Here is a 22,214-nt window from a genome sequence, read left to right as displayed (position 1 = left end):
TGCCAGTTCTGAGAGTACAGTGTGGCAGGCCCAGACAGGGGGATCGCTGGAGCTCTATGGCCAGCCAGTCTACCAGAATCAATGAGCTCCAGGTTCAGTAAGAGACCCTGTCTCATAAACTAAGGGAGACAGTAACAGAAGAGGTAAATGTGGACTAGAAATGACGTATTTTAACATCAGGAGCACGTGTGCATGCAGACACTGACTGACAGACAGACACACTTTCTCTCATGACACTACAACCAAGAGCATAAGTTAGAGAATAGGAAAATTTGGGGGAAAATTGCATTGTTAAGTAGTTCCCTTTGTGTAAGACTAAATAATAATAGTTATATGAAAAACACCAAGGAGAATACATTCAAGTTAATGGAAACAAGTCTTTATTAAGTAACTTTTAATATCAGAAAAATAAAACTCTTATAATTCTCTTTACAGCAAATATATAATATCAGTGCTTTGGCCATCTTAAGTTAAAGGCCCTTTATCATAAAATATATGGTTTTAAACTTTACTCAAATGGAATTTATAATCCCTATGACTTCCCTACATATACATAACAAAAGAGTGTAGTAAAATTAGCAAATACTAAACTATATTGATAATTTATCATTCTTAGTCTGTGGTTTTTAGAAACAGTACACGCACCTAATATATGTCGATTCCTTGGCTTATTAGTTGCAGTGTACAATGCAACAAAATACAAAACACATGCTTGGTGACATTCGTCCATATCTACAAGACGGCAGCTAGAGATTAGGATTCAATACTGACAATTAACTATCCTACAAGCAATTAGCATTACATCATAATATGCCATCAAGGCAACTTTTTTTATACTGAAAAATCAAAATAAAAACCGTTATTTGTAAACTTTATACGAAATGTAACTCTTCAAGTGGAAATAAAAAATAAAATTTGTCTATTTACTATTGAATACACATAAGATTTCAATTTTTGTTATACTGAGAAAAAAAGCTCTTTTGTGTTGGGAAAATAACGCTTCAAAAAATAATTAGTAGAAAAACCCACCAGTATAATGTTTTGTCCTTTCAATGCCAGCAAATTTGGGGACATACTGAGGATGAAGTTAAAACATCCACAGGTGAAATGTACAAGTGTGTTTTAAAGAAATCTTTCTTTGTGATTGGAAATAGGTTTGAAATGAAGTAAACTGATTGGAGGTTGTCACAGCTGCTTTCATGAATTATGCCAAGGGCATTATTATCTCCCTCCCCATCCCCTACATTACTAAAAAATAAAAATATATTTATAATGTGCAAGACAATATGGATTGAACATAAAATGTTTCACATTTTGATCTACAGTCTAAATATTAATAGCTTGATCAGACTAATGAATGGAATGTTCGCATTCTCAAAATTTTCAGCCAATATAGGTGCATCCCAAAGCCCATCCTGAAATGGGAAAACCCAGGCGGCTATTTCCACATTCAACAAGGGAGGCAATGGGTAGGAATTCACAATCAAAGACAATTGTATTCCTGATCCACTGAACATACCAGCCTTGAGCACTCTGGGCGAGATGAAAGTCAATGTAGCAGTTTTTGTCCCAAATTATAACCAGTGATCTAGTAAACTGCCATCAGCCCTATTATTACTAATAAGTAATCACAATGCTTTAAAAAGTTACTTGCAATCCTGCAGAATTAGGCAGAAGTTGTTGTGAAATAAAAAACAAACCTGTTGTGTCAAAACTGGCAGTGTAAAGAAGGCAGCACTGGAAGTGTCAGTCGTCTGTAATGCCAGGCACCCTCCATAAACTCTTAATGTGGCGAGGCTTTGGGACCCACTGACTACAATCTCGGATGGATACATCTTGCTCATAGCTTACACAGCCAAGCAGAACTTCAGCTTTAACAACTCTTATACAAGCTATGTCTCTGAGTCTACAAGATAGTATTAATAATCCAAACCAAACTAATAGACAAGAGACCACTTAGGTTTAGTGTTACCATAGCAGCCTTTTATAAGTGTACTAACAACTTTAGCCTAATCCCAATAAAGCCTGCTAACAGTCATAAGAATTCATTAGGAAGTTTACTGGGGGTCCCATTATACCCATGCCTTTATGAGTCCATATAGAGCTATAGTATTTATGTATATATATATAGTTAAGAGTGAATTTGGATTGCCTGAGTAACAGCTGTCTGGCAAACTGGACATGATGGCGTTCTCTTTTCACAGATCTTGTTGGCACATTCCATGCAGAAGAGGTTGTGGCCACATGGAACTAGGGCAGCAATAACTTCATTTTCAAAGCAAATCACACAGTCGTGCTTTCTTCTTGATTCTGGAGGTGAGCTAGAGGTGGAGCCACCATTGGAAGAGGAGTAACTATTGGTACCATTAGAAAAAGCAGGGATGTATATTGGAAGGCCAACATGGTTGCCTGTACTAGGTGGGTCGCTCCTGACCCTCCGAGCAAGTGGGTGTTCTATGCTCTCAGGAAATGTAGGAGACAGACGAGGAGTTGATGGCTGACTTCCTCTACGCTGAGTCTTCATGTTACCAGAAGGATCACTCCCAAAGCCAGAGAGTGGGTTAACTGGTTCAAATGGAGTCCAGATAGTTTGAGCAGATGTTGGTAAAGAGTCAAAGGCAGGAGAGTCTACTGCAAGATCCTCTGAGCCTACAGATGGTAGTGTATCTCCAAACCAAAAGTTTCCTGTGCTAAATGGGCTTGTTGGACTAAAGTCAGCTAGCCTATTGCTTCCAAAATAGGAATCAGTGGAACCACTTCCTAGAGAACTAGAACTGTCATTTCGATAGTTGGACATCATTCTTGCACGGCTAGGAGGAACTGGATTGGAAGAGAGCCATGCAGAGCCAAGAGTGCCACCTTCAAAGCTCACATCGGTACCGTTATAATGGAAATCATTTTCTTCGTTGAGCTCTATGTAGTTTCCTGTGCGCATGGCGATATGCATTTCTATTTCTTCCCGTGCTCGATCAACATTTTCGGGCATCCCTGTCACTTCAAAGACCGGCTCCTTATCTCTGCTTGGAGTTACTATGTATGTGTGGGTCTGCTGCTGAATTCTCTTAATTGTTGCTCCTTTTGGTCCAACTACTAGCCCTACCACACGATAGGGGACCCTGACTTGGACCGTGGTTTGACCAGGCAGATTAGGACTACAGGACAACCCTCCCAGCGCAGGGCCATTTTTGTTTCGAGATGCACGAATCATAGAGAAGTGCTCTGCAGCCGAGAGGATTTCTCTTTTGGCCATGGCAACATCTTCTTTCCGTCCAGTGACAACAAAAATGGGCTCTTCACCACGAACAGGTGTCTTGATATACGTGTTTGTCTTGGCTCTCAGTGCTTTAATTTTACAACCTGTTAAAAGAAAACGTTTCAGAATTAGTATCTACTTTAAAAGTATTTTAAAGACAAACCATGAAAAGTTCTTTTCAAACTAAATGCCCTTTAGAGTATAGTTCTTAAGAGTCTCTGTCATATCTTAACACTAAATGATGACATTTCCCCAATTCCATGCAATACTGCCGGAGATGGATGTGTACTCGTCTTGCATTCTTTCTTTTGGGAAGAGAGGGAACCTCTACTGGGCGGTTACAACTCAGAAGTCTAGCTTGTTCTTTATTAGTTACTTGGAAAGATGTACAAAGTATTCTATATAGGAAAACTATACCATCAGTAAGACTGAGTTTTATAATACTAGTGACTTTCTACTTTGCAAAAATGTTGGCGGCAAGAAAAATATTAAATGTAATTGAGATAGTTAACATTGTCTTGCACTAACTGGACTCAGTGTTATTAAAATATTATAAGAATATTTGTTGTTTCATTTAACCCACTGAGAACTCTAAGTTCTGGACCATTACCTCATTTTACTAAGAAAACAAAACTGAAGCTTAGAAAAATTACATAACTTGTTTACGTTCACACATCAGTGGTAGAGCCAGAGTTAAGCTGTGTGTGATGTAGAAATCTATGCTATTTTATTTCAAGAATTTTAATTTTCAAATACTCTATGACTTTCACTTGATTATTTTATTGCTTTAACATGACTCCTTTGTAAAATTCTATTGAAACCAACATTCATGGCTAGTGGCTATCTTTCTTCAGATCCCAGTTAAATTCTTGGCTTATTAAAGAACAATTATTTATTGCTATCTAATTTATGATAGTTGTATTCAAGCAAATAAATCTTACAAATTAAAAACTAATCTGAATGTTTTAAAAAATTAAGGAGGAGTGACATGGGAAAATAAGCTGTTTTTTTTTTTTTTTTAAATATATGGAGGCAACCACAAAAAGTGCAGGATTAAAAAAAGTAATACAGAATGATTTTTGTGCCTGATGTAAAGTTCTTGATGCATTTAAAGAAACAAATATTGAAGACCCACGGAAAATGGCTAGAGGAATACCAGCTCCAAACCCAAACTCAAAGCTTTGGTCTCAACCCCTAAGTGTACCTAAGTTAAAATAAAATATGGAGGACACGTTTAATTTTTCAAAATTCTTAACTTTAAATCAATTGTTTTTGAGTGACCACAGAATTAGTGCCAATTATGCAGGATACATAAGTCTCCAAACTGTCAAATATACAACTATGGCTTAAATGTCTGGAATTAGTTTTCAAAGAAATTAAGCAGATTCCAAGAATAAATTAATTTTCATGATTACATCATACAATTATTTTCTCAAAAAAATAAATAAATAAAGAAGGCGGTGTTACTGAAGATAGCCACAGTTTGGCAGGCCTTTTTCGTAAGTCTCCCTTTCCTCTCTTGTCCCTGACAAGTCATTAATGGGTAAAAACCAAGGCTTTCTATAATTAGATATACAATTGAGCCCACACACCTACAATACATATCTACAACCCCAAACTTCACCTTACTTGAGTTATTTTTCTTTATTTTCTCTAATAGGACGATGCTTTCTCAATATAGCATGGGTTATATATAGGGTCACTTCTTTGTGCAGAGTTCCTGATACACTGAAGTCGAAACAATATGGCACACAAAGCATTTCCTCAGCTAGTTCCTGACCTTTTCACTTGCATTCTTCCTACGCCCATTCCTCCACTCTTTTAAACTCTATAGTATACTTCAACCTATGGCACATTCACCCTTCCCGGTTTCCATAACTGAAATCTTCCCTCTTTAGTTCTTCAGTCCCAGCTCTGTTTTGTTTAACTCCTATTAACTGTCTGGGTTTGGTTTAGGTACCTTGTCCTCAAGGATGTTCCTTCTCTCCTATGGCTGCCCTTTAAATTATCAAAGCACTGGGAAATTGAATATCCATCTATATATGCTACTGGGTTGCCATGTAATATTTGTGGAAAGGAAGACTGCTAATTTTCTGTATTAGAACACTGGGCCTTTTTAATGTTATTTTGGACCCCAAAGTCCCCTTTAATGCCTGCCTTTCAAGATTTTCATCTTCTGGTCCCATACTGCTAGTCTCATGTCCATGCAAATTAAATGATAGCATATTTAAAACAGCTTAACCTACTATGGAACTTGAATCCTAACCACAAATTAATCAAGGTCCCTGTTCCTCCTTCTAACAACTATATAACTTACAAAGAAATGGCTGCCTTTTTCATACTGGGTCCTAGGTACATTACCATGAAAACCCAGGCTCAGATTCTCTGAAAACAAAATGTATTGAAGTGTCACTGGGTGTGACATAAAGATGAAGCATTCTTCCTCAAAGAGCTTTCCCTGGTATCTTATTATTTTTTCCTTCATTTTATTAAACTTTCAGAAATCTCATAGTTCAAGAGAACAAGGAAAATTAAGAACTATACTAGTAGACAAAGAAGAAACAAACCACACTCCTAACAGCAGGGCCCAAAACAAATATTTAAGAAAAGCATTTAATTTAGTACAATAGGGTTATCGGGGTAGGAGATAGTTTGGTGGGATCTATCCAGAAATCACAAGTAAACATATTACTATGAAACATGAAAACTTTTCTAAGTGCTACAGTAAGACTACATCTACAATCAACTATATTAAAACCAAATTGGTGATGGTTACTTTTGAGTAAAAGATGAGTTATATTTGTTTTTAATGTACAATAAAATGAACTGGGCGATCACAGCAAATCTTCTGTCTCTACACAGTTAAATCTTCCTCATAGTAGATGCTGCTTGGGGTTGAGAATTGAGATCACATCTCCTGGACAACATGTGACCTACAGAGATGCCTAAGAAAATCTGAAAGGCAAAATACTAGCTGGTCATCCTCTATACTCAAGAGTATCATTCAGTTACTTGAGTTTACACTCCAGGCTACAACTTGGTAGGAAGGCAGCCTCCTAAAAGCCTCATTCCTCCTGGGTTGCAGACATGGCTTAGTAGGTAAGAGCCCTTTGCTGCACAAGCACGAAGACCTAAGTTCGAATCCCCAGTGCCATGGGAAAAGCCACCACAGGTGTACTTGTAACCCCAGTACTACTTGAGGGTGACTTTGACAGGAGGATCTCTGGAGTTTGCCGGCTATGAGCCTAGCTGCAGGTTCAGGAAAGAGATTGTATCTCAAGGAACAAGGCTCCAGCACATACACATGAGTACGTAACACATACATACTGAAAAATAAAACCTCATTCCCAGTAACAGGCAGTCCTGGTTCAGCCTGCAGAAAAACACGGGCAATTTCTATTAAATGCAAAGTATTTTTAGAGTCTGTTTGTCTCCTTTCAATCTTTTCTAGTATCAATCAACAGAAAATTAGGACCCCTTTCTAAATAACTACTGCAGAGGGCTGGGAGAATAGCCTAGTGGTATAGTGCTTGCCCAGCAGGCAGGAGGCTCTTGGGTTCAATTCCTAGCACTGTAACACACACCCCAACCAAAAGAGAAAAAACAAACAAACAAACAACCCAAAAACAAAACATCTGGTGAGACAGTAATTTAAGTAATGTCAGTTCTAGCTTACAGGTACAACACTTATTTGACCTATGGTTGGTACTAAAAACAGGTGTTTAATGTGTAGTCAGTGAAAAAATAAGACACTTTAGCTCTGAATCACCTCTGAGATAGGAAAACCATTGCCCACAAAGGGTAATGTACTTTGGTTTTGCAGAGCAGGGAAAGGAGGTAAAACAATCAAGCAAACAAAGGCAGTTAAGACCAAGCCTTTTAAGCCACTGCCAATAGAAACAGAGGTAAGCACTTCTCTCCCTAAATTTTAAGACAGTTCAACATAGACTGCAGGAAACCTCTGTCATCACAACATGGCTTCTATATAACATAAGGATACTGAGTTACAAATAACATGGTTTCTACAATCACATTGTGAAGGTGGGGACCGCTTGAAGAGGTAGTTTTCAAAAGGTGACATTAACTTAAGGAGAAGTAACAATTTTATAACTTCTTTGTAGGTAGAGAGGAAAAGAAAGCTTTATGGAGTATTTCATCTTAAATGTTAGAAAATTCAGATACTTTAAATAAATGGAGAAACTGGCAACTCCAGATGCTACAAAACAGAAGCAACAAGGTACTGATAAATTGTGGTATATTTAAAAAATAGTTGTTGCATGGAAAAAAGCCATAAAAAATAGCTAAAAAATTAAAATGTTTACAACTCATCTCATAAATGCCTAATTTCTCTTTTGCACCCCCATTATTTTTCCACTATAAACACAACCCCCAAAAGACAAACAGATAAAAGAAACGACATACAGCAAAGCAAACAAATTGCTTTTAAGATGTAATTGTGTGTGTGTGTGTGTGTGTGTGTGTGTGTGTGTGTGTGTGTTTGGTTTTGTTTTTCAAGATAGTGTTTCTCTTGTCCAGCCCCAGCTGGCCCTGAACTCAGAGATCCACCTGCCTCTGCCTCCTGAGTGCTGGGATTACAGGTGTGCACCACCACTGCCTGGCTAGATGGAAATTCTTCTTTCTGCAGTAACTAATCCAGTTTTCCCACCTACAGCTGTCAATGTCAACATTACAATACTGAAAAGTGGGACGGAGAGACCATATTTAGTTGGTCAAGGTGGACAATTTGCAGAGAGCAGTTTGTGTATCAAAATTATCCTGTACCCACATAATCGCATTTGTAGAGGTGATCCTAGTGTAAGTGCAAGATGCTCTCAGTATTTTATTCCTTATTATTTGTGTAAGCATGAGGCTAAGACAGTTGTAGAATGGAATATAATGTATTCATAAAATTGACTTGGAGGGACAGGGTAAGAGACTTTTCATTGTGATTTCAAATCAAATAAATATGAATAGAATATATGAATAATACTTTACTTTTGTTTAAGACTTTTAGCTACCACTGCTGTGATTATTTTAAGTTATATATCAGCAGGATAAATAATTTCATAATCTGAAAGTCAAACTCAGTTTTGCAACTCTTAAATGTACTGACTACTACTTGTTTTCTTATATCTATAGATAAAGCCAGCATGTATTAAAGTTTTATTGATGGTAGTTACAGGGTGGAAACTTGGACCAGAAGCTTATGGGTCAAGAACTAGAGCACTAACAAATTTCAGAGCTGCAACTTCAACTTAGTTTGAAGTAAATTCCCTGCAATAAAGCCCCTAGCTTACCTTGTTGGTATCTGAACCCATTTTCCCTTTCTATCATTGAGATTAGGGCTGTTTTAGGCTAAAACTCTCCAACTTCAGCCACAACTTGTCCCCTCCCTCCTTTGTATAGCCAAACATTCTATCTCGTTTCTCAAGGTTAAGAGACCTCTTCCAAAGAAAGGGCGGATGACATCAGGTGTCCTGATCTATCATACTTCACCTTCTTCCCTTGAGACGAGTTTCTCACTGAACTGGAGCTAGGCTGGGAGCCATGCTGAGTTTTGGGATCTATTCAGGTCCTTATGGTTACACAGCAAGAGTTCTAACCCACTGAGCATACTCTCCAGCCCTGCTATAGTATTCCAACACTATTACTAATGACCATAAATGGTGTTTTCCAATGACATAAACATAGATATCTATCCATACACACACACACACACACACACACACACACACACACACACACACACACACACACACACACACGCACGCACATAAAATATACATTTGTTACAAAAATATCACACAGGTTTCAACAGAGTGAAAAATCAAAATCATGGTAGGACCTGGTTTTTTTTTTCCTCTTCAAATTTCTTTCCTGGAAGCTCTAGAAGGTATGATTCCCTAAAGATTTATGTTGGTTGAAATTTGCAGGCAAATGGATGGAACTAGAAAAAAATCATCCTGAGTGAGGTAACCCAAACCCAGAAAGACAGTCATGGTATGTACTCACTCATAAGTGGATTTTAGACATAAAATAAAGTACAATCAGACCACAACCCATAGAACCATGGAGGCTATATATATAGCATGGAGGCCCCTAGGACGACTGTGGCTTATAATAAATTTCGGTTTTACTTAATTATTGAAAAAAAAATAGCCAAATGAATGGAAACACATGAACTATGAACCAAAGGCTGAGGGGCCCCCAGCTGGATCAGGCCCTCTGAATAGGTGAGACAGCTGATTGGCTTGATCAGTTTGGGAGGCAACTAGGCAGTGGGTCCTGTGCTCATTGCATGAGTTGGCTGTTTGAAACCTGGACCTTATGCAGGGACACTTGGCTCAGTCTGAGAGGAAGGGACTGGACCTGCCTGGACTGAGTCTACCAGGTTGATCGCAATCCTCGGGGGAGGATTTGCCCTGGAGGAGGTGGGAATGGGGGGTAGGCTGGGAGTAAGGGGAGGGGGTGGGGGTGAGGGAGAATAGGGGAACCTGATATGTAGAACTGAATGGTATTGTAAAATAAAATAAAATAAAAGATTTATGTTGGTGGCAGAATTCAGGTGTTTATGGTTCTAGAGCCATCCACATTCTTCAGTCAGCAGTCAAGTTTATATCTCTCTTCCTCAGCCAGAGTTCACACCTGGCCAAGAAATTTTCTGCTTTTAGGGACTCATTTTATTTCAACTGGGCCTACCAGATAATCCCAGACCCCATTCACACAGCTAAATCCATGTCCTTAAGCACATTTGCAACATGCCAAGTGAAGCAAACACTTAAATTCAATTGTTTCTTTGGTGCTGATGGTCGGTTAGGGTTAAAAATCTTTGGATGTGTGAAGTTCTGCTAATTATATTACTCCTTCCTTTCTTCTAAGCCCCCAGCTTTTAAAGGATGTATTGGTTCAAGGGAATTTTAAACTCAATGGAGGAATAGTAATAAAATTGCCTCTACTGGCCAAGGAGAGGTATGGAGATTTATAAAACATTGAAGGGATAGTGTTACTAATCAAACAGGAAGAAAAGAAACATACTATAAGCTAACTACTGATACGGACTCCACATACTGATACGAATGTGGCTCTATCTAGGTGAGTAGCTTAGTGGGAGATCAACAAAAGCTGTTTGTTCTCTGGATCTATCTGAAGGGGTGTGTCAGTCAAGGTGTTCCTAGCTAAATCACTTCTTCGGCACCAAGAGCAGTTCATTCATCCTGAACTTTAGTTCACTTTAATGCTGAGCTTAACCATTTAAATGTTAAACTCCCCCTAAAGTAAAGTACAGGGTCTACTTCCAGCAGTATGAGAAACTTGGTTATTTCTGACTTCAAGGAGCTCATGTCCCAAGGGATACAAGCAATGGTTGCTTTAATGAACACAGGCTTACAGAGCAGTGGGAACACTCAGAAGTAGATTAGTTTTACTGCTTTAAAACACATGAAGGAAGGCTTTAAGGGCCTAGGAGATAGATGGTGAAGAGCCTGTTACACATGTACGATAGGAGAACCTCAGTGAGTACCCCTGAGGCTAGCTAGCAAGCTAATCTAGATGAATCAGTGAACTCCAGGTTCACAGAGAGATTTTTGTCTCAAAAGATAAGGCAGAGAGTGACTGAAGACAAAACCTAACATTGACCTCTGTCCTCTACACACAAGCACAGGCCAAACTCAAAGACATTTGACAAGAAGCTTGAAGTAGTTTTGCCAAGCAGGGAGGAAGTACAAAAGCAGGAAACTGGAGTGCACAGCGGTACAGTAGAGACATTAAAACTAGTTCAGCATTTTGAGAGCTTCAGGTGACTAGAGAGGGAGAAGTTTTCAAGTCAGATAAGGGACTTAATCTTCCATGGACAAAAGATTCGGGGAAAGATGATTAGTTACAGAGCTGGAAGGGAAGACTGACTTATCTGGAATGAAAGGTCATCACAATAATCAGCAGAAAAAGGAGAACGTGATAGCATGCAAGCCGGAGGTAGAACTATTTGCATTCTGAATCTTGTGTATCTGGTGTTCCTGATTTTTTTTAAAACAAGGATGAGTTTTATACAGAAATTGCACTCATTGTATTTTCCAAATATTTAATAAATTAGTGTATGTATAGTGATTTAAGAAAACTTATGCCTTAAAAACAAACCCCACGGGCGGTGGTGGTGCACGCCTTTAATCCCAGCACTCAGGAGGCAGAGGCAGGCAGATCTTTGTAAGTTCGAGGACAGCCTGGTCTATGGAATGAGATCCAGGAAAGGCGCAAAGCTGCACAGAGAAACCCTGTCTCGAAAAACAAGGAAAACAAAAACAACAACAACAACAAAAAAAAAACCCCACAAACCCCAGAACCATGCCCATGTTCATTTCTGATAATCTTCTGCAAATATTGGGAAATTATGCATACATCATGTAATAAAAATGGGAAGGAGATTAAACTTGAATAGCTTACTTAACTTTTGAGAAAAATAGCAACTCCTTGGTCTTAATGTAAATTCATTTTCCTCCTAATATTAAATGGCAAAAACTAATTACTTTTAGTCTCTCTCATCTTCTATAAGTGCATGCTGTTCCATTTCTGTTCAGATCTTTTCTTAAATAACTTGGGATACCTTCCTAGCATACATACCATACTTTCTCCCTGCAATTAACACAACGGAACCTTGAGAAGTAGAAACTATCTGTACGGCTTTATGAACTAAATTTAAGAAACAGAGATGGGAAGACAGCTATTGGAAAAGTGCTGTGGTGCGAACAGACAACTGAGTTCAACCCTCAAAACCTACATCAAAAGCCAGATGTGTTGGTGTGCACTTGTAATCTCAGAGATAGATGCCTGGGGCTGTTGTCCAGCCAGCCTAGTCTGAGCAGCAAACTCCAAGCCAATGAGAGAGACTGGATCAAAATCCAGGTAGGGACTGAAGAACTAGCACAATGGTTAAGAGTGCTTGCAGCTGTCCCAGAGGACCCTAGTTTGGTTCCTAGCACTAATATTAGACATTTACAACCAACTGTAATTCCAATTCCAGGGGATCTGATACTCCTTACCAGGTACACACACACACACACACACACACACACACACACACACACACACACACACACACACAACCAAACAAACAAACAAACAAACCCAAAAAATAAAAATTTATCTTCAACGTCAAACCCAACCAAAGTAGATGTTCCTGAGGAATGATGGCATTCATGGCTGACCTTTGGTCTTCACAAGGAAGTTCACCAACATGAAACACAATCCACATACATAAACAATGGATTAACTCAGTGCCATAGCTACCACATTGAAATAGTTTATAGTCTAGTTCAAAGAAAATACATGCAACAAAACTCCTGATAGTCTGCAGAACAGGATTCTAAATGACCATGACTGACCTGTTGCTTCCTCGTTAGGATCCAATCAATCTCTGGGTCTTTCTTAAAGCTTACTTTTTGTATCAAATTCCTCCTATAGGAAATATCTTCATCATTCTCTAAAGTCAAAAACACTGGGACAATCAAATTCACATATGTGTGTCTAGTCTTTCCTCAAGGAAGAGTTAGTGAAGATTGAAAATGTAAGAATGTATGGACAAACTATCATGAATCAGTGAACTTAAAACATGCCATGAAGCCTCTATCTACCTCTTTGTCATGTGAGAGCAACTAGTATTAAAGATAGTTTCCTCACTTAGTTGTGAGGAAAAATTAAAATACTATATTAAAAAGCTTACTGGAATGGGTTATATAGCTGAGTGGTAAAGTATACGCTTGCCATGTCCAAGGCCCTGGGTTCACCCTACCACCCTTCCCCCTAAGCTAATCATAACTCCTGTTTCAGCATTTAGAATTTAGAACCATTTCCCACTATTTCTCACGCCGAGTAAACTCAGCTAATACCAGAGAGACTGGAACTGGCTTTGAAAAAATAATTTCTAAAGCACTCCAGCTTCCTAAAACCTCTCTTATAGACACATTTTCACTTATTCTTCATAGAGTGTTTTGGGAAGAGCAGGAAAAGAACTTTGAGGGATAGGATATCTTAGCTGCTATGTTAGATCTCAGACTCAAACTTCCTTAGTTTCACACTTTTCACGGCTCCCCACTCTTTTCCTTTAAAAACAACACTATTTAACATAAGATAGTACAATTAACAAGGGGAGCCACAGTATTTGATTTTATAAAGTCCTTTTCCTCTTACAATGATAAGACTATTCAAAAGTTCCTTTCACACTGTAAGAACTCAATTTCAGTATTATATATTCAAAGTCTGGTGAACATTAATTAGCTAAGTCCTAAGAGAGTGTCTCTATGCTCGATGTGTATGTGGTGTGTGTGTGTGTGTGTGTGTTATGTATGTGTACCCGTGAAAAGACCTGAAGTCAAATCCCCAGCATCCACAAAACCCAGATATGGCTGCCTGTGCATATAACTCAGTGCTGTGTGGAGTGGAGATAGGTGGATTCCAGGAGCTTACTCTTAAGTGAGCCAGCCTAACCAAAATGGGGAGCTTCAGGTTCAGTGGAAGACTCCATCTCATAAAATCAAGAGCTGAAAGGGGAAGACATCCAACATCTTTCTGTGGCTTCTGCAAACAAGTGCACACACTCACACAGCCCTAACTCCTAGAGACACATTAGGTTGAAAAAATGTTAAGGTATTACACACTGCAAAGTCAGGACAAAACGTGCAGTCAATCTAACTGATGACTGAAATCCCATTTACTTCTGTATGAATTAGGAGCTCTTTTTGGACAAAGCTGAGATTATGAACTCTATGATATCATCTAGTTTTGCACATTAAGAAAACAAGTTAATGCCGGGCGGTGGTGGCGCACGCCTTTAATCCCAGCACTCGGGAGGCAGAGCCAGGCGGATCTCTGTGAGTTCGAGGCCAGCCTGGGCTACCAAGTGAGCTCCAGGAAAGGCACAAAGCTACACAGAGAAACCCTGTCTCAAAAAAACAAACAAAAAAACAAAAAACAAAAAACAAAAAGAAAACAAGTTAAAAAAAAGAACAATGACCCCCTCCCCCCAAAAAAAACACCTAAATCTTTAGATTATTTTTTATTATTATTTATGGGTGAGTGTATGCACACATTTTGTGCACAGACACTCAAGGTCAGAAGAGGGCATCAGAAGTCTTTGAGCTGGAATTACAGGTATTTGTGAACCGTTGAATGTGAGTGCTAGGATTTTCACCCTTGTCTTCATTATAGAGCAGCAAGTGCTCTTATTAGCTGAGCCATCTTTCCACTCCCAAATTAGTGATTCTAAAATTCACCCTTAAGTATGTTAGAGAAGTTCAAATATTTAATGAAAAAAAAGTTCCATTTGGCCTTTAAGCTGCAACAGCCAGAAGACGATGTAAATTAGTTTCCTTGCTAGAGCCCTGATGTTCATACCCCGTAGAAAATGGTAATAGAATTCTCAGAATTACCAGGCTGGGGATGTAGTTCTCAGTGGTAGAGAACTTGTCTAGCATGCATGAGTTCCTGGGTTAGAGATCTCCAACACCACTAATAAACCAAAACAATAAAAGTTTTAAGTGGACTCAGTTATCTGTAAGATTCTCTTCTAGTCTACTTAACCCTTTGCTGGAAGTACATACTATAAACTTGAAAGATCTGGTATCTTTTAGGTAAAACACTAAAATGACAATTTTAGATTTCATCTAAAATTTGCACAGAAGATAAGAGTTGTCCCAAGTCCCTGGCAACAGCGATGAAGTTAACATAAAGAGGAGAAGGCAAGGGTGAAGAGTGTTATAGGGAAACAATGTTCACGATCAAATCCTTTATGCCTAATTTCAACTACACCTGCAATTTTCAGTAACAAATTCTCTATTATTTTAAAGCTAAGTCTTACTATTTCGTGTGTGGTCAAATAAGGCTTTCCTTACATGCAATAATTTGTCGTCTTCTGTTTACTAGACAAAGGCAATAACTATACACACACAACTGTCCTAAATTCAAACACTAGCATGAAAGATTCTATATACTGAAGATTAACGTAAAATTCTCAGTCGGTCACAGACAACTATTCACACAGCATTATTCTATGCATACATTTAATTTCTTTGGGTTTGGTAATTCTAGTACTAGAAAATTACTAGCTGGGTGTGATAATATGCCTGCAATCCCAGCACTCATAAGGCGGGGGCAGAAATCTGGAGTTTGACTTGAGGCAAGCCTGAACATGGAGACTTTCCGTCAAACAAAAATAGAAAAAGCAAGTAGCTTAAAGGCTTAATTATCAGATTGAATTTTGCAAATCTCTTTATATTAACTAGTAGTATGGTAAGTTAAAAGCTGAGGCAGGAGGCTAACCTTGGGCTACATAGTGAGAAGCCATCAAAAAGAAAAAAAAAAAAAATCAATACAAGTTTTACCATGATCTATTTACCTATTTGGTGTTTCCTAAAGTAGCACCCTCCCTTTTTTCTCTCTCCTTTTTTTCTTTTTTGATGGTGCTGGAGATGGAACCCAGGGCCTCCTGGCCTATATCCCTAGAAACTTTTTTTTTCTTTTTAACTGCAAATATACTTGGTTTTTTCCCCAAAATTTCCTGAGTTTAAGTTACTAATGGTGGAAATCACACTGTTTAAAACTGGCCTAAATCTATCTACTAAGTATACAGATTATCATTTAGAAATCCAAGTTGGACATCTGCAAAATGCCTATAACCACCTAATAGATGACACTGGTAAAATATCCAGCAGTACTTAGCCAAGGGGTCAAAGCCAACCACCTTCTCCAGAAAAAAGAATTTATATATATATATATATATATATATACACACACACACACACACACACACACACATACATACATACACACACACACATATATATAACTATATATAAAAAATTCTTTAGCAAAATACATACGTACTTTTGGATGGGAAATCTATGCACAGCAAGACCAAGTTTTCTGTTTCTTCTCATCAAACACTACTGATAAAAATTTGAAACAAGAGGAAGCCCCCTGCCCCCATACTAATACACACTGTCACTGGAGATCAGCGGTAACAAGATCTTTAATCAATGAGGGAGTTTTCTAAATGGTCTAGCTCAGTGACATCTAGAGTATAAGAATATGGGCATACAAATAAAAACAAAGAACCCATTTTTATTTTACCTTGTTAAAATTTTTGTATGATGTACATTATTTCAGCATACATTATTTATACACTACTGTGTATATACTGTATATTGGGGATACAAAGTTAAGGGTTTTTTTTTTTTGGACAGAATGTACAATTAAATAAAGACTTTTTGGGGTTGGGGATTTAGCTCAGTGGTAGAGCACTTGCCTAGCAAGTGCAAGGCCCTGGGTTCGGTCCTCAGCTGGGGGGGGGGGGGGTACTTTTCTAGACCTATAAGGTTAAAGAACATATACTAAAAATTAAAGTCGTTAAAAATAGCTGAAAATGAACACTGATCTTAAACTCAATTTACAGCATTTAATTAGTTGATAGTGTAGTAAAAAATGGATCCAAGCTGGGCGGTGGTGGCGCACGTCTTTAATCCCAGCACTCAGGAGGCAGAGCCAGGCGGATCTCTGTGAGTTCTAGCCTGGTCTACAGAGCTAGTGCGGGAAAGGCTCCAAAGCTACAGAGAAACCCTGTGTTGAAAAAACCAAAACAAACAAACAAACAAAACAAAAAACCTGTTGATGTCAATCAAACCTGTCAACCACAATTAATGTCTTACAGGCACTACACTTAAAAACAGATATTCTGTATTTACAAAACAAGATTTTACAATGCTTTCAATATGAGTACATCTGTGCATGCCACGCAGAGGCTGGAGGTTGATGATGGGTGCCTTCCTTTATGGCTCTTCCCCTTGTTTGAGAAAGGGTCTCCTGCTGAATCTGGAGCCCAGTGACTGGTTAGCAAGTGTCAGGTCCTTCTGTGTCAGTCTCACAAAGCGGGGATTACAGCTGTATGGCACCAGATCTAGCTTTGATATGGTGCTATTGGAGTCTGAACTTCGTGCCTGTGGAGTAAGCCATCTTCTCAGCTTTAGACTTATTTTGATGTCTATATTTTAAAATTTCTTTTATTATTACTATCTCTCTAGTTCCTAATTTATCTTATTAATATAGTTTATTGAGTATAATCAATACATTTTATTACAATATTAACAATATTGTTAATTTCACAAAATGCAACACTTAAACACGACAACAGTAACAAGACCAATTTAACAGTGTACAAGGGCCATACGCTCCTGGAAGTAAATAGGAGGTCATATGCTCTGCCAGTTTTCATCACTATTATAAGTGGTCTGGGGAGACGAGGGATGAAGAGATGGCTCAGTGGTTAAGAGCACACACTGCTCTTCCAGGATTCCAGTTCAGTTCCTGGCACCCACATCTGGTAGCTGTGGCTCCAAGTCCAGGGGGATCTGACTATAGTCTCTGCAAGCACCTGCACTTAAGTACACATACACAGACCATGGTTCTAAAAGAACCATGGTCTTGGGGCTGGAGAGATGGCTCAACAGTTGCAGAGGACCTGGGTTCAGTTCCCAGCACTATATGGTGGCTTATAATCATCTTTTAACTCCAGTTGCAAGGGACCCTACACCCTCCTTCTGACCTCTGTAGGCACCAGGCACACATGTGGTGCATATACACACATGAAGGCAAAACACTCATGAACATTGAAAAAAAAATTGGTCTGGGGATACATGTAGAGGCACATGTTTGTGAGCCCAGCAGCCAGGCTATATGATGAAACCTGTCCAACCATAAACAAAACAAATGCAATGTATGTTTTTTGAAAGACAACAGAACTAGGGGCTATCTGCGAGTGCTGCTAGCTATGTATGACTCAGAATTCCATTCATCCTATATTCTTTGCTGCAGAGCTGAAGTTATGAATGTCTCCATCTGTGACATAGTTATTTCCAAAACCAATTAAGAGATGTCAAATAGAAAATTGTGACTTCAGGTAATGAATAACATGGCAGGAATGGCTAATTCTTAAGGATGAACATTTAGCTCTTCCAGAACAAACAAAAACTCAAAATGATTTATTTTTTTAAACTCACTTTTTAAAAACCCACTTAGAACAGGTACTCTCACAAGGAGAAATTTTCACACAGTAAACGGATGTGGACATTAGAAGCAACTTGGTTCTCTATAGGAGTGAGCAAATACAGGTTTTATTACCATGCTGCTAGGGTGTGGGGGTGGTAAAGGGGGTCAATGATCCACTAGTTGAATGGAGCAAAACAGGAAAAGGGCAAGACTTTCTGCCCTTAAGATAAGATAGAGGAAGATGACATACTTTTAACAGTACCGGCAACTCTGGGAAATATTAAGTGCAAGAACAGTCAGCAATTTGTCTCCATGTTCTAAGACACAGATTCCTATTTCCTTATTAACCAATAAGCACAGCCCTAAGAAGAAAAACTAAGACATTTATCATGTAATAGCACAAAATAAAAACGTGCAACTTAAATCTGTATAAATACTACCAATTCACTGTTAAGGTGCTTAAGGATGTAAAGAACAAAAGTTCACGTTAAACTAAACCTACCAAGATATGTTATTGTCATGTGGTAAAACTAGCAAGCAAATGTTCTTTTCCTTTGCTACTGTAGACAAACACATGAACACCGAATTAAGCCATGTTGAGGTGTTTTCCCAGTATGCCATTCAAATTTCTATATTCCACAGCCTAAATAATTACTTTCCAGGCCCCTTCCATCACCCCAGTTCACCAGATCCTAATCACTAACAAAATTTGGGTGATTTTCTCATCACCATCTAGCAGGTACTCCTCCACCCTTTCCTTATGTTGTTCAATACTTTGTTTGCTAAACTGCATTCTCTAAGGGTCATGTTCTCACGTGTGAGATTTGTTTGCCTTAGTGTAGTTAGTGCCACTACCGTCACATTACTGTAGAGCCATTCTATTAAATTGTTCGTTTCTGATAAAGAGCAGAAAGTCTGTCTGAACCAACCTCAAATTCTCAGCTTATTCATTATCATAAAGTCACTATCGGCAAAATCAAGCACTCAATGATTTTAAATGAAAAGCCACCTCATTCTGCATCTATAAATAAAATGCATTTTTATTTCATGTACATAAACAGTTTTCTCATGGGCTATTATCCTGATCAGCTCCTACAACTGGCAAGCGAGGCATGTGAAACTGATTAGTCAATCTGAAACAAGCTATTTTACAAGCTATTTTGTGTGCAGACATCACAGAGGCGTTTCTTACCAAAATCCTAGCCAAGAAGCAGGCCACCTCTTACATGTGAAGTCACCGACTCAACAATCTCTTATTTATGTGTACTTTAGACCACTTGGGAAAATGAGATCATCATCAGCAGTGCCATCATCTCTGACCTCAACAGGAGGCATATATCAAGCAGGCTACCCCGTGCGGTATCACGGCGGCAGCAGGTAGTATGTCCCCTTTTCGTAAAAGGGGCAAAGCTTCACTTGAGCACAGAGAACGTTCCCTAAAAATGTCGGATACAGAGGTACTCTGTGCATCCATCCCCTTCCCCCACCTTCACAAACCTACTCCTGGAATCTGAGACATAGGTCCTTTGTCTGAACAATGTGGGAGGAGTCTGTCTGCAGACCGGGTGTTCTAGCAAGTGAAGAAGAAAATTTATCGAAAACTGCACAAAAGCATAAAGTTCCTTAATTACCTACATGTCCAGTTTTCCCTTCATCGTACCAGCTAAAGTGTTCCAAATGATTGACAGTATCCCTTTTTGAGAAAAGTGTCCACTGAGTACCTAAGACCAACAGAGTTGGGGTGCACTTCTAAAGCCAGAAGTAGCGGAGGAGGGAGGTGGCGACGGGGCCACTTGAACATCGCTTCCCTCCCGGATAGGTTCTCAGGACACGCTGCCTCCATGTCGCTCTACTTCTCATCTGCACAAGCTGTTCTAAGGAAGGATGATCCTTTTCACAGGCCACCCGGCTACACAAACTTGCAATCTCGAAGCTTTCGGGAGACAATACCGTACCCACAACTTCTGACCTGACCTTTTACCACCTTACTGAGGTTTCTGGTGCCAGGCCAGCCTGCTGTTCCATGAACACACCGAGTAAAAAGTCAACACTACTAGACGGGGTGGCCCGAGAAACTTAACACTTCCCGTCAGGCCGAAGGAGCGGAACGGCGTGGGTTTTTGCAAGGTGACCCATCTCCCCCTCCGCGACCCCCGCGGTCCCTCCCCAGGCCCCTTTCTCGGCGGACTTGGGGCAAACTCTCCGGGTTCCTTCTTCCGCCGCACGCTCTCGTCTTTTTCGTCTCCCACCCACGCCTAGGGCCGTGCCCAGAGGAACCTCGGCGCACTCACCCTGGCGTCCGACAATCTCGGCGACATGCTCGGAACTGGGCACGGGAACGCACTCGGTGGTGTTGACGCTCTTCCTCCGCAGCAGGGCCGCTTGCTCCCCGTTCAGAGCGGCGGCGGCAGCGGCCCCTCCGCCGCCGGGGCCGTAGGCGTGGGACAGCATCGCCGCCATCATGCCCTGGGCATCGTCCCCTCCGTACAGCACCCCCGCCGCCGCCGCCGCCGCCGCGGCCGCCGCCTCCCGGGCATCGAAGCCGGCGGTCGGCAACAGCACCGACCCCAGGGGCCCGCCCGGGATCGGCTGGGTCTGGGAGGCGGTGGCCGCGGGCGGCGACAGCAGCAGCAGCGACGGCCGGTCCTCCTCCTCCTCCTCGGCCTCCTCCAGCTCCTCCTCCTCCAGCAGGTCTCCGTCCAGCTCCGCTTCCTCCCCCTCCTCCTCCTCCTCGTCCTCCTCCAGCTCCAGCTCCGCCGTCTCGGAGGTGGCCGGGCGGCCGGGCGGCGAGGCTTCCTCCGGAGCCAGCCCGGCCGCCCGCCGGGCCTGGCACTGCGCCGCCGCTGCCGCCGCGGCCCTGAGCGCCGGGGCGCCGGGCTCCGCCGGGCTGGGGTCGTCGAGGCCTAGCGCGGCCAGGCGTTCCCTCAGCAGCAGCCCGTCCCCCTCGAGCTCCGGGCCTCCCGCGGGCGGCAGCGGCGGCGGCGGCGGCAGCGGAGGCGGCTGCGGCAGGGGGGCCGGGGCCGCCGCCAGGGCCAGGGCCGCGGAGCTGCCGCTCGGCATCGCGGCGGCGCGCTGTCAGTGGCGGCGGCGGCGGCGGCGGCAGCGGGCGCGTCAGGCGCGGCGGGCGGCGGGCCCCATGGCGGACAGGGCCCGGGCCCTGCTCAGCGCGCAAACACCTTTCCTCGGGGGAGGAGGCGGCGGCGGGCGGCGGCGGCGGCGGCGGCGCCCGCGCCCCGGGCTGAGCAGCGCCAGGGCCGCCGGAGCGCGCGAGGGCGGGGTGGAGGGGCCTGGGGGAAGGAGCCGAGGTAGGTAACTAGGTGGGTGGGTGGGGACGGCAGCGGGCTCCCCTCTCAGGGTTTCTTTTGTTTCATGGCCTTCACCAGCCCCCGGCGCGCGCGCGCGGCGGCGGCGGCGGCGGCGGCCGTGGCGACGCCCCCACGCCGCTCTCCGAAGGAAGCCGGCGCGCTCCGATTGGCTGCTTTTTAATCTCCGGGAGCCCGCCCTCTCGCCCCGCAGCCTTCTAGTTCCTTTTTTCCCTCGGGCCCCGCCCCCGCCCTCTCCTCGGGCCCCGCCCCCGCCGCACCCCGGGCCGCTCTGATTGGACGGCGGGAACGAGCCGGTCTTCGAAGCCGGCTCCTTCCGTCCCCTCCCCCGCGCCCCGCCCTCCTCTTCCCCCCCCCCACGCCCCGCCCCGAGGGCGCACGAGGGGAGTCACTGTGATTGTTCGATTCAGACGCCACTCTTTGTGACGTGCCCGGTGTGCCTGGAAAGGGGCGGGAGGAAGGCGGCCGAGCCGGGTGGAGGGGGCGGGGCGGGGGGAACGTGTCTGCGCAGGCGCGTGCGGCTTAAGCACACATTTGGGTGCCATCGCCGCTTCTTCCCTGCGCCTGTGGCCCATCGGGGATGATGGGGAGGGGTGTTAGGGGAGGCGCTG

General features: G+C 42.0%; 1 protein-coding gene across 1 annotated transcript; it reads right to left on the bottom strand.

Annotated features, from left to right (window-relative positions):
• Window positions 1-1,961: 1,961 nt before the first annotated feature.
• Window positions 1,962-21,452, bottom strand: Mex3c (mex-3 RNA binding family member C). The gene is made up of 2 exons (XM_006970095.4): window positions 20,572-21,452; window positions 1,962-3,357 (listed from the first exon to the last, which is right to left on the bottom strand). The coding sequence occupies exons 1-2, from the start codon at window positions 21,338-21,340 to the stop codon at window positions 2,132-2,134; spliced, it is 1,995 nt and encodes a 664-aa protein (XP_006970157.2). The 5' UTR covers window positions 21,341-21,452; the 3' UTR covers window positions 1,962-2,131.
• Between the last annotated feature and the right edge of the window lie 762 nt (window positions 21,453-22,214).

Source organism: Peromyscus maniculatus, chromosome 19, assembly GCF_049852395.1.
Source record: "Peromyscus maniculatus bairdii isolate BWxNUB_F1_BW_parent chromosome 19, HU_Pman_BW_mat_3.1, whole genome shotgun sequence".
NCBI lineage: Eukaryota > Metazoa > Chordata > Mammalia > Rodentia > Cricetidae > Peromyscus > Peromyscus maniculatus.
The sequence above is the reverse complement of the archived record's forward strand: the minus strand, read 5'-3'. Positions and strand labels throughout refer to the sequence as shown.